This window comes from Kryptolebias marmoratus, linkage group LG16, assembly GCF_001649575.2.
Source record: "Kryptolebias marmoratus isolate JLee-2015 linkage group LG16, ASM164957v2, whole genome shotgun sequence".
Lineage (NCBI taxonomy): Eukaryota > Metazoa > Chordata > Actinopteri > Cyprinodontiformes > Rivulidae > Kryptolebias > Kryptolebias marmoratus.
The window spans coordinates 20,948,345-20,965,896 of NC_051445.1; the positions used below are offsets into that span (position 1 = coordinate 20,948,345).

Here is a 17,552-nt window from a genome sequence, read left to right on the forward strand (position 1 = left end):
AATCATCAAAATTAAACGAAATAAACATTTGAAATATGAGTTTGTATGTAATGTATGAATATAATATACAAGTTTCACTTTTTAAATGGAATTACTGAAATCAATCTACTTTTTCATGATATTCTAATTTTATGACCAGCACCTGTATGTTAGGTGGGCAGAAATTAGGGTGGAAAACCTGAAACTTTGAGGTTACATTCAATTTTTAAATTAAATGCTGTATTGACTATACAAACAATGATGTTTCCTTGTTGATAACTAGAAAAATAAGCATTAAAATAAAAGTGTGTGGTAATATCTTCTAACCTGTACTACCCAGAGTCAGTCACCTGTTTCTGCTGATGTCAAAGACATAAATGTTGCCATGATGATCTCCAGCCAGGAAGGAGTCTCCTGTGGTGTCAAAGGCCACATGGAGGAAGCGCACGGTCTTGGCCTGCTGAGCAGTGCGCACCACTGTCACCAACACACTGAGGAAGACAAAACACACAGACCACCAGGGATGAAGAAAACAGCAGCACTTTTATAGGAATCAGAGCCGATCCATGATGAATAAATGAAACTCTGGGAGGAAAAAGTACAGATATACACAGACTTTTTTGCCACAACTTGCTTCCTATAAAACCCTCCCAAACACTTACATATCTATGACACACTGATGGGTGCTGAATGACAGATTAAATGAATACAAACTAGAAAAAGTCTTGTTCTAGCACATCTTAAATGAGCTTTAATGTTACCTGACAAAAATGAAATTCTTCCCCAAACTAATTTTTACCATCTTTGCCTAAATAATTCACCTAGCAACCACCGAAAGCTCCAGGTGCTCACTTGAGGGAAACCTACCTTCTCCCCGGGGTTGGTTTTCGGTGCCAGACTTTCCCTTCCTCTTTGTTTCCAATGTCCGTCACCTCCATTGCTAATGGCGACTCTTAAAGCTCAATACTTACATGAAGAAACCAGCTCTTTATTCAGCCTAATGTTGCTGCTCAGACTGAAGTTACACGGGTCTCTAGCAAACAGGTTATCAGGCTAAAACCCAGGCAAGGCGGAGGAAACAGCGCGAAATTTAAAAAACCCAACACGTTCCTCTTCAAAAAGAGGAGTGAATTTAAGCGTAAAAAATCTCCACACAAGCTTCTCAACATCTACTGTCACTAAAAAATTATCCGAGCTCTAAAAATTTAACTAATAAAGAGCTAAAGAGTTGAGGTTTGGACAGATTTTTGCTTGTTTTGAGGACACTTCTCTGGTCGCTTAAAGTTGACGTCACAGGGGGAAAAAACTGCTTTGCATTGTGGGAGTTGAAGTTCCTTTTGTTCCATGGAGGAATTTATTTGTTTTGTCCAGAGTTTTACTTATTATTTAAGTGTTTTTTGGAAAAAAAAATATTAATACATTTTACTAAAATAAAGCACAAGCAAACTGCCTTCATGTGGCTAAAACTTCATACAAATCTAATAAAATAAAGTTCTGAGCATGAAGACATGGCTGCAGCTCTTTGGATGTAGTTATACGTTTATTTTAAGTCTCCTCTGCTGTCTTTGTACATATTAGTGTTCAGTCAAAATACACCTCTGCAGAGTACCACTAAAACAGGAAAACTATATGAAACAAATGAGAAATGTTTTACTTTCCACAATAAGGAAAAGGTAGCCACAGTGTACGTTTCTCCTGCTACAAAAGGTTTGTTTATCTATATTTTGCTGCTTGTATGTATTATCCAATAGTACAATTGTGCTGTAAAGTAGATGTACAATTGAGTATCAGCTTGTAGTAGTAGCCTATTTAAACACTTTTAAAAATAAAAAAGTGAAACATGCAGATATTAATCAAAAACAAGTTTAAAATGGCCCTGCAGATGCTTCCACAATTATTTTTACATTGTTGTTATTAATGTGCAACATAAAAATACAAAAATCTGTGTTATTTACTGAAAAATATGACAGAGGTGAATCCTCATTTTAAAATGTTATTTTTATCATTCTGTTACTACACTGTGTTCTGTAATATTTACGATCTTATTAAGATGTGCTGAGTGTCTCTCCAAAATAAAGTTTGAATTACTCATTAATTTTAGTGTGTAACATAAAACTGGTCTCAGTTTTCTTTTAACTTATTGAGATTTATGAAAATGATGGTAATATAAAAGAAGCAGATTTCATTTCTTAGAGGATAATAAGTTGTTGTAAAATTTAATGAAATTAAATCCAACTTGTAGTTATTGTAATGTGACACTGTAGTCAAAATGGCAGTAATATATAAGTAAATTAGAAATAGTAAATGTAAATGCAGAGGAAATACCACAAAACTCTGCTGACAGTATGACATCCAGTCAAATTCCTAAACTTTCATATATTTAAGAAAACATTTTGCAGAACTGGTTCCCTGTGACGACATGATGGTATCTTACAACTCATGTTGATATTAATCTTTAAAGAGAGGAAAAAAACAGTGGAGCAGCTTTAGTATTAGTACTTTTTGCATTTAAAAAAAATCCCTGACTTTACTTGTATTCCTGTGAAATTTCCCACTTAATATCCAACACTTTATCATTAACTCTTCACTGATTTTTTAAAGCCTGGCTCGATTTGGTTGAATCCAAATTTTACATTAAATCAGTTTGGTTGTATGTTTTAGGCTGAACAGCAGTGCTTCAGACTCAGAACTGAAACAGAACTGTCTTCTTTGTCTTCTATATACGGAAGTGAACATACAGCAACATGTCATCTAATTTTGGTTTTGTATTTGTTCAGTCATGCATAGCAAACACTTTTCTTTACAAACAGCTCAAAAAGCTAAAAACAGGAACTTAAACATGCCTAGGAATATTGTCAGAACTTAAAAATGTCTGACAGAGCAGTCTCTCCTGAATTATTATTTTTATTGATATAAGAACATGTAATAAATGTTGCTGCTTTTTTTCTTTCTGTTTTCCACAAGTGACAGGTATAAAACTGCCTCTTTCTTTTGCTGGTTTCCTGGTTTTCCTCTGGTTGGTCAAAGGAGGTTTGTGCAAATTTAACAACAAAAAATAGAAAAAGTGCGTCAAATATTCATAATAATCCGGTTGTCGCGATTTCCTTCAGATTAAAAGCTCTCTTTCAAAAATAAAAACGACTATAAATTGAAGAAATAGATGTATATCAACAGGAACGGGTGAAATAAAATGCAGTTATAGGAGGCTGAATCATACTTTTCTCAATCAACTATAATCTTTAGTGTAAATGTTGATTAAACATTGTGAGTTTTGTTACAATATTCAATAAAAAAGTCAAAACCTTTTTGTATTTTTAATCACTTTTTCAACAGAAATCTTTAAAGTTTCTCTGAAATCAAGTTCTAAAACACAATTTGTTTTGTTTTTCAAATTATAAAAAATTAAAAAACAAACATTTTAAATGTTTTTTTTTAAGAAGAGGAACATATAAGTCTATTAAGAGGAGTGATTTTATGTTCATGTTTTGTTGTAAATGTCCTCTGATACAACTGAATATTCAGAATTAAAAATTGACAGAAACATTTATTTTATTTTCATTTATTTATGCCTTCTTAGTAAGCGTTAGTAGAACTGACTTTGGAGAGTTGGATTTTACTTTGAAAATCTGAACCGGATGTTACCTTGAGAAACGTAGAGCTAGCTCTGAGGTTAGCCACGTCATGTAAACTTAGCAGTGGAGCAGTGGACAAATAACGGCAGGGAGGCTCGGAGTTTTAAGAAGGTTTGGGTGTTTTTATTTCGGACTTTAAGGCTGTCCGGAGGCTTATGGAAAGATGTCGGACATCGGGGAGTGGTTCAGAAGCATCCCTTTAATCACCCGGTACTGGTTTGCGGCTTCGATTGCTGTTCCTTTTATTGGAAAACTAGGGCTGATCGATTTCAGAAACCTTATGCTGTTTTCGGAGCTGGTCTTCAGCAGATTTCAGGTAAGTTTCTCTCCCTCCTGCCGAGTCCACCTGTGTATGTGTGTGTTGTAGAGAGGGGCTGCTGATAAGTTTTCTCGCTGTAGTTCGGATGTGTCCGGTCAGTTAGCAGGTGGCTAACGAAGGCGCAGGCCTGAGCTCCGGCAGCCAATCAGAGGGCGAGACGTTGGAGGTTTGGACTTCCGGAAACTGTCAAAATGCTGCTTGATGTCGTCACGCAGATTACGAGATGAACAGTGTCAATATCAGAGTAATATAGTATATATATATATATATATATATATATATATATATATATATATATATATATAAAACCACCATAGAAGAGGACAGGTCAGGTTGTTTTAGTATTTGGTTAATTATAGAAATACTTTCCGGGTGCAGTTCTCCTACGGTCCACAGGGCGGCGACAGTGTTCAGAGTAATTAAGAGATGTGTTTAAATTGGGCCCCTCGAGCATTCTGCATCATTAAGAGTTGTGTGTGAATTGGGGGCCCTCGTGCAGTCTGCATCAGTCTGATGAAGCTGAGCTTCCCAAGCGAGTCAACAAGGAGTTTGTTAGAGGCAGGATGTTTTTTATGTTCACGTTTAAACCAGAGCATCCCCAACATTACAAAGTATCTTCAATAACCTAAATGTACAAGTTGCAAATTTCAGACGGGTCTATGACAACAAAGTGTATATTTTACATTTTAATAAAAGTTGCTGAATATCTTGAAGAAAAATAACTTTTTTGTGTTTTGCTAATTATGCAAACTGATGAATTTTGTATACAATAAAGCGACTGCTTATCTTGAAATGGATTTTTATTCATTTAACTATGATGCTATTTTATCTCTATTGCCAGTCAACATATTGAACTTTATTTGAACAGTATTTATCAGGAAAAAGTACTTTCTTAAAAAGGAAAAAAAAACATACTGTAGTAAATGTATTTTCAAGATGAAAACAATGACAGATGTTCTCATAGATTGGAGATGATATTCGGTACAACTTCAATTCCAAAAAGTTAGGACGTTGTGTAAAATGTGAAGAAAACACAATGCAGTGATGCAATGATTTGGAAGTCTCAAACTAATATTTTATTCACAATGAAACCTAGTAAACATAATAAATGTTTAAATTAAGAAATCAAACCATTGTTAGGGAAAAAAAGGGTTAATTTTGAGTTTAATGGTAGCAACACATTTGTTAAAAGTTGGGACAGAGGGAACAAAAGGCTGTAAAGGTAAATAGTACAATAAGAACCAGCTGGAGGAGCATTTTACAACTAACTAGGTTAATTGGCATTGGGTCAGTGAGAGGACGGGATAAAATAACATTTTAGAGGCTGAATCTCTCAGAAGTAAAGATGGGCAGAGGTTCACCAGTTTGAGAGAAACTGCTGCTAAAAATCGTGGAATAGAAATAGCGGAGCTGAGCTGACCTGCCTGCAGTCCAGATCTCTGAAGAACCAAAAACATTTGATGCATCACAAATCAAATATTTAACAAAAACAGACCCAGGAGTGGTGAAGCTAGAATCAGAATATAGTCACAATCAGAATAGTTTAAAAATTGCGAATTTAAACATTTGTAAATTTGATGCAGTTATAACGATTAAATACATGACAAAACATCAGAACAGGTTATCATGTACCTTTGTATCAGTCACAGCCCTGCATATCTGCTTCTTTAACCTAGAATATAAATACTGACAGATTTTCTTTATTTATCTTGGTAACATTTGGAATAAGTTAGATATTTGAGAATAACAATAAAATATTTCTTCAGTCTACTTATTCAGCTTGTTAAACCTAAAATGTTGCTATATCCTGATTGATACAGCATGCTGTAAAAAAACCTCTATAAATAAAACTGAGACAGAGTAATACAAGCTGAGAAAGTTTGAAGTTAAGAAGCTTTCATATCTGAGCTAACTTAGGTAAAGGTTATTAGTTTTTACTTTAGTTTGGTATCAAAACTCTTTACTTATAAATGTCCTTTATTTGTCCAGGTTTACCAGGATTAAAAACATTTTAAAGGTGTTACACTCTACATTACTCACCAGTGGTCGCAGTTTTTGTTGTTCAGAAGTTAAATAAAACTGAATCTGTCAATTTATTTTAAAAGTCTTGAAGATAAATGTTTTTTTTGTTTGTTTGTTTGTTTGCTTGTTTTCAGATCTGGAGACCAGTGACAGCCACTTTTTATTTCCCCATCACCCCTAATACTGGATTTCTGTACCTGGTTAACCTTTATTTCCTCTATCATTACTCCACTCGGCTAGAGACAGGTGAGACGCCATCTGGCTTAAATTTCCTTGTGTGACCAAAACCGTTTTGTCTCGTTGGAGTTACCCTCAGTGTTGTCCCTTTCGTTCTTCAGGGGCGTTTGACGGCAGACCTGCAGACTATGTTTTCATGCTTCTCTTCAACTGGATCTGCATCGTTGTATCCTCCCACCCACATCCTGACGTACAGGAATGTGTCAAACCTGAAATTATCAGTTCTGATTTGTTGCTGTGAAATCAGTTTTCGCTACCTGAAGTTCCACCTCTGTAGGCTTGTTTGAATCGTCCGTACCTCCCTCCCTCTGCAGCAGTGTGCGGTGTCAGAGCGGCTCTGCGCCAGTGGCCCAGTGTCAGTCTACCCCTGCAGAGCACAGAAACCTAATCTAGGTCACATGCAGCACCAGCAGAAGTGCAGTCCAGCCCACATCTCAGCTCTGTGGCGTTCAGCTCTAATTGTCAGCTTTCGGGGGCGGATATTTCACATATTTCCTGACCTAAAGACAAATATAACTATATTTATCAATGTAAAGAATTCAGGTTTTTTTGTTTTTATCACCTCGGGTCAAATTACAGAAGGTGGGAGGGGAAAAAAAAGGTGTTCAAGGTGTGATCTGCCAAGATTTTGGCGAAGTGGAGAAGGCAGCTGTGACTGCCAGGTCCTTTTCGAGCTGAAGTAGGGGATTCAAACTGGCAGCCTTCCCATGACCGGCTGCTCTAATCTCCATGCTCTAGATGAGACAGATTCAGGCTTGTTGTCCTTGACTCCGCGTCTGTAGATAACTGGGCTGCTGATGGACATGCGGGTGAGAAACTCTTCTTCTCTCACTGTGTTTACCCCAGAACATGAATTATGACCACTGTGGAAAGTTCAGAAGCCCTAATGTGAAGACCAAGTTGGAACATTTTAATTAGACTGTGCTTCTGAGTTAACTTCAGGAAAACGAGGGTAGAAATGTGACTCTGACACTCTGTTTCATGAATGTTTTCAGTTGCTGATGATCCCGATGATCATGTCAGTGTTGTACGTCTGGGCTCAGTTCAACAAAGATATGATTGTGTCCTTCTGGTTTGGAACACGTTTCAAGGTATTAACATCAAAACGGTTTATCACAGATGCATCAAAAATGCTAATCGGTGTGAATTTACGGTGTGAACTGTCAAATTGTTGTGCTGGCACCGTATGAAGCTGTTTTTTGCTGCTCTGTTTTAGGCACATTATCTACCCTGGGTCATCCTGGCTTTCAACTTCATCATCGGAGGCTCGTAAGTATGAGTTTTCCATTTGCCGTGTTGTGAAGTGGTGAACATGTGACATCCTGTAAACTCTGACCCTCCTTTGTTCCCCCTGCAGCTTCGTGAATGAGCTGACAGGAAACTTGGTGGGCCACCTCTACTTCTTCCTCATGTTCAAATACCCCATGGACCTGGGGGGACGCTCCTTCCTCTCCACACCAGAGTTCTTGTGAGTTGTGAATCAACAGAAAAATTCCCCAACAGGTTCTAGTCTTTTTGACTTCACACGCAGTAAAACAGCTTCCTGTTTGAATTCATCATATGGCTGCTGTGCCCATTTTCTTGTTATTGTTCTGAAAGCTAATTTTGACTAATTAAGCTAAGCTATAACTGTTGAGCTGTGATTTATCAGTGTAAACACATTAAAGGAATAGCCTGGACTTTTTAACATGGGGTTCTATGCAGAGCTTGTGATCAGTCAGTATCTCACCTGTTGCAGATAGCTCTTTGAATTACCTCAATTTGGAGAAACAAAAATTAGGTAATGGCTCCTCCGAGCGGGGCCGAGACCAAAGCAGATTTCTGCTGTCCTGAAGCAACTCCTGCCTCAAAACATTCAGTTCGGTTTCCGGCAGAGACGACTTCTTAAACCTGTCCAGCGCTGTCAGTTTAGCATTACACGGCTGTTCAGCTGGACGTCTGTGCTTATTTATAGTAAAGGTTGTGTAGGTGTACAGTCTGTTACCGATATGAAACATGTGTTGTCGGAGTAATTATCTTATGGAAAAGGCAGGATGTGGAAATATAAATAAATAGTTTGCTTGAACGGCTATAATTTAGGGAGGTCATTTTTACACCTCAGTACGTTTGCGTCAGTTCCTCTGCCAGCTTTCGTTTAATACTCTGTTTTGCAGCTCGTGTTTCACGTGGGTCAGTATTTGTAGCAGACTGCAGATATAGTCTCACCCGCTGATGTAAATAGTAGTGTAATTTCACTTTGATGGTGGCTATAAAAGAGCATTCAGTGAGTCACTTTAACATTTGTATTATTGGTTTTGTTAGATTTTTTTTGCTTGCCAGCCTTATCAAAACTAATCTCTGGTTTGCAACTCGAGGCCGTTCAAACAGCTACAACAGGTGAGACGCTGACTGTTCGTAACCATTCCTCAACTTTAAAATATCAGAACTGTTCTGATATTGATGCGACCAGATGATTGGACAGGGTTTAAATGGGTTTTATAGCTTTACTGTACCACCAAAAATAACATATCAGCCCTTTTATGCACTCATTTCTGGGTTTATTTTTCCTTTTAGTTGTGTAGAAATCAGTGAATTTGCAGTAATGAAATTAGGAGACTCAAACCTTCCCTGCTGATATTAATATACTGTTATGACCTTGACACCAAAGGAACTTTGTTTTTCACCCTGCAAGGATGGATTTGTTGCTTTATTAGAGATCAGATTGTTAAGCATCTCCCTCCTCTCCGCAGGTATCGGTTCTTCCCTAACAGGAGAGGAGGAGTATCAGGCTTTGGAGCTCCTCCGAGCAGGAGGCCGGCTCCCCAGGAGCACGCAGGAGGGGGAGGAGGAGGAGGAGGAGGAGGAGGACGGCACAACTGGGGCCAGGGCTTTCGCCTCGGGGGAGAATGAGAGCGAGCGAGAGAGAGAGAGAGAGAGAGAGAGAGAGAGAGAGAGCTACACCCCCCTCAGCTCCTACTAACAAATGGCTGGGCTCAAATTCATGCTTCCTCACGTTGTTTTCTGTTTTGAGAGGGAGAAAATAAATCTTTACCTCAAATTTAAAACACATTGATGTTAAATTAGAAAAAAAAAAGAGCAGGATGAAGTCTGAGGACGTGTGCACAGCAGGACTCTGGCTGTAGGTCCTGCTCACCAACTGAAGCCAGCTCTACTGACGTCTGTGAAACACAGACCGTGTCCAACGCCGCCCTTTTGTTTCCTCTTTCCTGTCCTCTTCTGGTTTTTTTATTTGTTGTTTTTATTTTTTTTGTTGTCCACAACTTGCCATTGGACTGTAAAGATGAGCGATGTTGCAGCTGCACACCAGCACGCTGTTGATTTTTTTTTTTTTTTTTCACTCCTCCCTCTCTGATGCCATATCAGATTACACTGTAATTACCTCCACGCAGCGAGGGCGCCGGCAGCCATCCCTCAGCACAACATGGGCGAAGCTATGTAGAGAGCACCGTTTCCAGCTCTGAGTTTTCATCAGCGTGAAATGTTTTGTTTTTTTCTCCCCCCCGAGCCTCCGTGGCACAGAGCTGGAACTTTTTCTGTCAAAAGAGCTGATCTGAACCAAAATGAGGTAAAGATGGAGTGTTGCTTCTTTTTTTTTTTGTAAATACAGTTGTTTACTGAAAGAGTCTGAGTGTTATCTGTTTCCTGTTTATTGCAGTGCTTTGATTAAAGTAAATGTCTCAGGACGGTCAGCAGCAGATTACTGCAGAACATGGGGGCTGATTTGGAAGTGTCAGAGTGCTGATGGACGCTCGTTTACTCCTACAACTCAAATATTTACCGACAAGATCCACAATGTAGGGCTCGCGATTCAAATGAGTTCTGATTCTCAGTTTTGTTTCTGCAAATTGAGCAGATGTGAGAAACGAAAACGATTTACTGAACGTTAAGGACCTCTGTATCTCAGGAGTAAAAAAAAAAAAGGATTTGAGAGGGTTTTTTTTGTCTTTCATTTCATTTGGTAGCAGGAAGAGACGAGCATCGACAGCGTGATCTTTTGATTGAAAAGACAAACATTTCTGGCCATTTCATCCGGAAAATTTAAGTTGGAAAAACCATTTCTGGGATGCAAGTCGTCTTTTCTAAGCCTCTGATTTCAGGTTGGAGGACTGAGCTTGCATCACTTGTGCAGCATCTAGATTAAAAATTTCAGACTTGTTGCGATTTCACCGAAATCAATGTTAGTTTGTGCAGACTTCTCACTGACTCAGGTTCAGTCCAGCTCCATCTGACAGATGGAACGAATCAAACTGGGAGTGGATAAGGACCACGTGCTCCGTTAGGGAAACAGTCACTTGTCAGCAGAAAGCAGATCTTAATAGGTTGTCTCAGACCACTTCTAACAATGGCTTCTAAACTTTGCAGCATCTGACCTTCAAAACAACAGCAGCCCAAACAACTATGAAAGTATCATCAGTTTATAATAATTTATTCTTTGATCTGAGGTAAAATCTCCATGTCATCTTTTTGCACGTCTGTGTGTTTATTTGTTGTGTTAAAATATCTTATGAAGTGCTGGATCGTTTAAAAAAATCAACTCAAAGTTGTCTTTAAATGTACGTCTACAACTAAATAACTTTTCAAGTCAATCCAATTTAACCCTCTCAGGCTCAGGAAAAATCAGATATGTTGTTGCAACGCCTGCCTTGAGAGGGTTAAGATGGCCACGACAGCTAAACGACCTGTGGTAGTAGCGGAGGGTCGTCGTTTAACACGCACAGAGCGCTACACATTAGGTGAGCTCTTAAAAGTTCGGCAAAATATTTTCTGAACCTCTGGACAGATTTTAACTCTCAAAGTAACCCTTGGATGTGGAGCTACAACTGATTAACCTTCAAGATGGCCACCAGAGCTAATCGACCTTAGCGAACGGGGAAATGGCAAAAAAAAACCTGGTCAAACGTTGAGCTGAAGTGTGATGTGGCAGTAGCTGGGGGTCATCCTCAACACGTACCCTTGAGTGCGGACAAATCTCAGGAGATCTCGAAATATCGCACGAGATGACGTCATTTTCCAAATTTAACCAAACCTGTTTTATTCAGCAACATCCTGTTTGCTCTACAACCATTCCCTTTAAATGCACCAGCTCCGCACCGCTGTTTAAATGTTTTTATGTGCAAAAAAAGGTCTGAAGTAGCGTAAAGGAGCACCTTCACCGGTCGTCTTTAAATCCATTTCATTCGCATGTGATCAGGACGTTTACAGTTAATCGTGTTTTTATTGAACTGCAGCAGACCTAAAAGGTAAAAAAAAAAAAAAAAAAATTGAAAATTAAAACAAGCGGTATTCTGTACAGGACAACAAATGTACAGCATTTCCGATAGGCTGACCATGAAAGTAAAGCAGCAGGAATCAACATGCAGTCCGAGCACAGCCGGAACACCTGCTGGTGTTAAACTACGACTCAAACTTCAGCTTGTGCTCGGAGAAAAGAAAGGGAAAAAAAATTAAAAATAAAGATCCGTTTAAATCATGTTTCTGAACGAGTCGAACATTTCAACTGGCTGCTGTGACATTCTAAATGCTCTTCGAAAGTTCGTCAGAAAAATGGCAGACATTCATGAACCTCCGCTCTGAGTGTGTGTGTGTGTGTGTGTAGAGAAATGAACCGAGTCCGCCCCAAACAGACGACTCGAGGCCTAAATAGAAGACACGAGGTGTGTTTACAGACCACAGCTGAAGAAGGTGAATATATGAAAGGCTCAGATAGAGGTGGTGCTTAGTGTGTATGGATGTAAGTAGCATCTGCACAAAAAGGCCTTTGGACAAGTTCCGCCGAGAAGCGATCAGGTTACTGAAATCATACGCCTTTGTGCTCCCTTCATGAAGCTGACAGGAAACTACAGTATGAGCTGGAAAAAGGCAGCACGGTGTGATCCAACAGGCCCCGCCTTCTGTCCATTTATTGTCTCATTCGGTGCTGCAGCAGCTTGGCGAACGCGCAGCCGAAACACACCGGTTTTTGTTCAAGCATCCGCGTTCAGACCGTCCCAACTCTGAGTCCCTCCCACCCCCGCCGCTCTAACTGCATCAAGGCATCTAGAATATCGCTATCAGGAAAAAAAAAAAAATACAATAAAATTGCGCAAGTGCCATCAAAATCTACTCATACTGAGTAAAACTGTTTTTTTTCTTTAAAAAAAAACGACTGAATTTCAGCTATATAATACATTTTGATCTTAAAACAGCAACAACAACAACAACGAAAAAAAAAAAAAACATTCCAGGTTTTGGGACGACATTCAGGCATCAAAAGGAAAGAAAAACTTTGTCCTTCCAGTAACTTTTTCTGTAATACAGAAAAATATTTACAGAAATGTTGATTTAAAAAAGAAGAAAAAAAAGTAGTAGTGAAAACTACGCATCAAGCTTTGGCACTCCTCCTAATGTCAGCGTCTGGCCTCCAACACGGGAACCCAACGGTCCCCGGAGCTGCGGGAGCACGTCCCCGACAGGCAGACAGGTGGATGGAGGGAGGGACAGTCGCATCACATCACCGATTGGTCGTCTCGAGTCGTCTTGCTGTGGCTGCTGACCCAGCATTAAAGGATTTCCTCCACCTAGATGAGCCAGACAGAAACACGGACTGAAACCACCTCCAGATTAAATATTTAACAATATCCATCGCTCGCCGTTCCAACGACAAAGGCAGCTGATGGTGTCTTTGCCTGTCTGTGTGTTTGTCTGTTAGCAAAATATCTCATTAACCGCTGGACAGATTTGATCAAAACCTACAAGAATTAATCACTGGATGTAGCTCTCCAGCTGATTAACTTTTGAAGCCAACACCAATCAAGATGGCCGCCACAGTCAACTTCTTTTAGAAAGCATTAAAATGGCTCCAATTCAGTCAGTGTTACACATATTGTTCTAAAACTTGGTGTGGTAGTAGCTGAGAGTCATTCACGACACATACTCCAAGGGCACAAGATCTTTGCCTTTAACTCTAACATTAACCAGCATTAAACCTGCTTGTCTTGTTAGCAAAATATCTCATGAACTATGGGAAAAATTTTAATTTAACGTTCAGTGAATGTATATCTATACCTGATTGACTTTTGGAGTCAATTCAGGTCAAGATGGATGCCTCAGCTAATCAACATTAGCCAGCAAAAAATGGCAATAACTCAGTCAATTTTGCAGATATTGAGCTAAAACTTGATGTGGTAGTAGCTGACAGTCACTCTGAGTGTGCAGCATATGACACGACATCGGCCATTATATTATTTTCAGGGTTTGACCAAAACAGCTGTACTGTTCCTTCCATCTTTTCTCAACAGGAAATGATCTTAGCCTAAAACTACATGAAAGGTTGTGGGCGATATGCATTCCTTCAAGGAATGCTTGGCCTTTAATTTAATTAAAAAATCTTTAAAAAAATTAACATTTTGAAACTATTGCTTGCGATCTATTTTTCAGTCGTGGAGGCAAAACAGAGTGCTGGCAATGAAAACACAAATTAGAATTTTTTAAAAAACTAGAAATTTATCATCATTTGCAGCTTTGTTCTGCCTTTTTACACCCATAATGATGTGCTTCTGTCCACACGTTTGACAGTAATGATGGTGCACACCATCTTACTGGAGGACCAATCAGAGGTAATTACACAGCAGCAACTTCCTGTGCTGCTGGAGGCTGCAGCTGCGCCATCTTAAAGAAACAGTTCGCCATTTATTCCAGCCAAGTCATGAGCAGAGGCTTATCTGTGTCTGCCATCGATTTATTTTCTACAGTTTGTCCTGTTGGAGGAGCCACAGACAGCTGGAAAACATCCCAGCATGCACTGGGTGAAACGCCACAGCGCATACAGCAGCAGCAGCAGCAGAACTTCTCACTTTTGTTTCTGAGCTGTGAAGATGTGCGGCTAACCAAACAGGGTTTGGGGTGAAATTATTTGAAAGCTAAAGCTATGATTTAAAACAAATCCTGCAGAATTTACAGAAACAGTAAACTGATTTTATATGTCTTCATTCACAGATTTCAGACCACACAGATTAAAAGTCAAGGAGCGTTTCACAAGTTCAACCTACCGTCAGCCGGTGACCCTCCCCGTTTGCTCCAAAGTCAGGAGATCGGTGTCCGCTGCCAGCCTCTGTCCTTCCTCTACCCTCTCGGTCTCCTCCCCAACATTCACAGTGACCTTCACCCACCTGGAAACAAAACACAAGGTCTGAGCACAGGACATGCTTCTTCCAGGGGCGGCAGATTGAGGTCAACACTGGTGCTCGAGTTTCGAGGCTGACCACGAGGAAGAGAGGAGGGTGGGAGCTTGGATTATACGGAAAAGGATCTGGACCTGAATGTTTACAAAACCAAAGAGCTGGTAGTGGACTTCAGCTGAGAAACGCAGAGGAACGACCACTCAGGATAAGCAGGACACCAGTGGAGAGAGTGAGGATGTAAAATGGACTGCATGCAGCTGCGGCCTGCTGAAGGAAATAACGACCGCGCTGCCAGAGAAGACTGAGGAGGTTTAAGATCTCCACAGAACTACTTCAAACCTTTAGTGCTGGAACGGGATGTGTGCTTTCTAGTAACACGCGAATTGTAGCCCGTATGATAGAAAAGCTCAAACACGGTGATCTGATGCTCAGAACACATCATCAGGATGACACCACCTCCCCCCACTCCATCTTTGATAAACACTGGATAGTGAAGGACGTGCACCATCCTAACCACACCCCTTTCGTCAAAGGCTCCCTTCTGGCTTACATTCCAGTTAGAAATGTAAGCCCTCTCCACACACACACACACACACACACACACACACGGGCAACATGTTTGGTCTCAAGACAAAGATAAAAGACTGCGACACAAACGACCGTTATATTTGTTTAACTCAAGCTGTCTGATTTGTCTAACTTAAGCTGTTTGGTCTTGCACAGTTAGAGTGTTTACATCTCAGTGCCTGTTGTACGTCTACAACCCTAATTCTGGACAAGTTGGGACGTTGTGTAAGATGTAAATAACAACAGAATGCAATGATTTTGCAAATCTCATAAACCAATATTCTTTCTACGATGGAGCATATCAGATATTTAAATCAAGAAATTGTACCTTGTGTGTGTGGTGGTGGTAGGGGGACATATTTCAAAATATGGGACAGAGGCAACAAAAGGCTGTAAAAGCTGGTGGGAGCATATGTTGTTTTAAAACCTGTATATACTTTTCTACCTTGATGGAGCCTTTGCAGATGTGCAAGCTGCCCATGCCAGTGGCCCTAATGTACCCCCATACCATCAGAGAGGCAGGCATTTGAACTGTGAGCTGATAACATGTTCAATGGTCCCTCTCCTCTTTAGTACGAAGGACGTGGTGTCTGTGTTTTCTAAACAATATTTAAATTTTGATTTGTCTGACCACAGAACAGTTCTCCTCTTTGTCTCAGTTTGTTTGAAATGATCTGTAGCTCAGAGGAGATGTTCCTGGATGGTGTTCACATCTGGCTTCTTCTCTGTCTGATAGAGCTTTAAGCAGCATTAGTGGATGTCAGGTTTAGCTGTGTTTACTGACAGTGATCTGTGGAAGTGTTCCTCATGTCCAGAACAGAATCAGACCTGGTTTTCATGAAGGCCCCTGAGAGCCCAAAGATCACAGACATCTAAATTTGACTTTCAGCCTCGTTCTTTGAGTTCAGAGATTTCTACAGATTTGTGAAATCCTTTGTTGTTATTATGAACTGTAGATGACGGGATATTCTAAGTCTTCCCAATTTTGTATTGAGGAACATCATTCTGAAGTTTTTCACAGGATGGTGAACCTCTGCCCATCTTTCCTTCTCTAAATGAAGTCTTACCGACCTGTTGCCAATTAACTCAACTAATTACTGACTTGTACCACTTAGTTTTACAGCCTTTTGTTGCCCCGGTCCCGCCTTATTTTAGATGTGTTGGTATCGTAAAATTCAAATATTAGTAAAAAGGCCTTCTTGTTAATTTGGCTGTAAAAAACAACCAAAAAACAAATTCAACATCAGACATCTTTTTCTCTTCTCTCACCTCCCTTTATCAGCATCAACAGAACTGTTCTGGTCCTGCCCGGCCCGGCTCAGGTCTTTAATACCCTGTGTTAGTCTGTCAGTCAGCCAGTGACCTCTCTCTTGGTCGGGCAGTTTGGAATTCTCCGGAGCGGCTTCGTTCCCACCTCCCTCCTCTGCTGCACACAGGGCTGAAGGATCAACAAGATAACAGTCAGAGTATCAGACCTCTGGTAAAAAAAACAATGATGAAAACAAAAAAAACCACAATGTTCTCACCCTTCACAGCCTTGACTTCCAAGGAAATGCTCTGGTTGTTTTCAGAGCTCTGGCCGTTCTGTTGCTGGCTCGCTTTCTGCTGATTCGCGAGGTTTTGGGAAGCTTCCATCCAGTCCAGAGTCTCGCCGTTCTTCAGCGCCGAGCGGTGGTCCTTGAACCAGCGGACGATGTCGGTGCGCCCCAGGTTCGTTTGGACCTCCAGCTGGCTGTACTCCTCAGGAGACGGCCACTGGGTTCGGGAAAACATCTGTTGGGAAAACGTTAGGAGAGCACACGTGCAGCATTTATATAAACGCTGACAAAATGGAGTCACTGATTCTGGTTGTAGACTTAATGGAACACCTAACTACTAAGTTTTCAGGTAAAATTTAACATAAAAAAGACGCAAAATAATAAATTAAAGGCCTAGTATTCCTTGAATCCTTGAAGGAATGCAGATCATACCGAGTTTTAGACGAAGATCATCTGACAATGAAAAATGATGGAGTTCCAGACATTTAAATAATGATATGTTTGACCTTGTGCACTATCACAAGATGTCACGCTTAGAGTACGCATTTTAAATGACTCGGCTACAACCACACCACATTTTGGCACAATTTCTGTGAAGATGACTAAGTTACAGCCATTTTTCCGTTTTCTAAAGTTAGCTGGCTGTGGCAGCCTTCTTTAACTGGACTGGCTCCAAAAGTAAATCATATGTAGACAAACATCAAATGACTCCCTTGAGAAAATGTCACTAAAATTCTTTCAGTTGTTTGTGAGCTATTTTGCTAACAGACACTGACACGCACACACACACACAGCTACAGGCAAAAACATCGTCTGCCTTCGTCTTTGAGCGGCGGGCAATAAAAAGCTTGATTGAACTTGAACTTTAAATACATTTTCCTAATTACAGCGAGTGTTTGAGCTAAATGCTGACCTTTAAATTAGGTGAAGTCATCGATGATAATTGGTTCACATTTATTTCATTAACAGCTGGCATTCAAATCGTACGAAGCAGCGGATTTTATTAAATAACTTCTTACCTCCCTGAGCAGAGCCAGTGAAGGACCAGAGATGGTCGTCGGGTTTGTGGAGACCGACAGGAGCGGGGGAGGAGGAGGAG

General features: G+C 40.1%; 3 protein-coding genes across 3 annotated transcripts in view; 1 reads left to right on the forward strand and 2 right to left on the reverse strand.

The window, feature by feature from the left end:
• The window catches only part of tbc1d31 (TBC1 domain family, member 31), a 16,382-nt gene extending 15,119 nt beyond the window's left edge, over positions 1-1,263 (reverse strand). Inside the window, exons 1-2 of the mRNA XM_017409885.3 lie at positions 847-1,263; positions 330-470 (exon numbers count right to left, since the gene is read on the reverse strand). Coding sequence (XP_017265374.1) covers positions 330-470; positions 847-917 — 212 coding nt within the window. The 5' untranslated portion in view covers positions 918-1,263. The remainder of the gene's footprint in view (positions 1-329; positions 471-846) is intronic.
• Positions 1,264-3,774: 2,511 nt separating this feature from the next.
• On the forward strand, positions 3,775-9,812 carry derl1 (derlin 1). Its single transcript, XM_017409891.3, has 8 exons — positions 3,775-3,927; positions 6,087-6,198; positions 6,291-6,355; positions 6,972-6,998; positions 7,185-7,280; positions 7,406-7,458; positions 7,547-7,657; positions 8,919-9,812. The coding sequence occupies exons 1-8, from the start codon at positions 3,775-3,777 to the stop codon at positions 9,076-9,078; spliced, it is 777 nt and encodes a 258-aa protein (XP_017265380.1). The 3' UTR covers positions 9,079-9,812.
• Positions 9,813-11,200: 1,388 nt separating this feature from the next.
• The window catches only part of zhx2a (zinc fingers and homeoboxes 2a), a 28,232-nt gene continuing 21,880 nt past the window's right edge, over positions 11,201-17,552 (reverse strand). The window contains exons 10-14 of the mRNA XM_037980221.1: positions 17,473-17,552; positions 16,442-16,688; positions 16,185-16,353; positions 14,217-14,336; positions 11,201-12,746 (exon numbers count right to left, since the gene is read on the reverse strand). The exon at positions 17,473-17,552 is cut by the window's right edge and continues 2 nt beyond it. Of these exons, the coding sequence (XP_037836149.1) occupies positions 14,219-14,336; positions 16,185-16,353; positions 16,442-16,688; positions 17,473-17,552 (614 nt within the window). The 3' untranslated portion in view covers positions 11,201-12,746; positions 14,217-14,218. The remainder of the gene's footprint in view (positions 12,747-14,216; positions 14,337-16,184; positions 16,354-16,441; positions 16,689-17,472) is intronic.

Coding starts and splice junctions, on each gene's coding strand:
- derl1 (XM_017409891.3), top strand. CDS start 3,775: ATGTCGGACATCGGGGAGTGGTTCAGAAGCATCCCTTTAATCACCCGG. Junction 6,199..6,290: donor CTCCACTCGGCTAGAGACAG/GTGAGACGCCAT, acceptor TTCGTTCTTCAG/GGGCGTTTGACGGCAGACCT. Junction 6,356..6,971: donor TCAACTGGATCTGCATCGTT/GTATCCTCCCAC, acceptor CCGCGTCTGTAG/ATAACTGGGCTGCTGATGGA.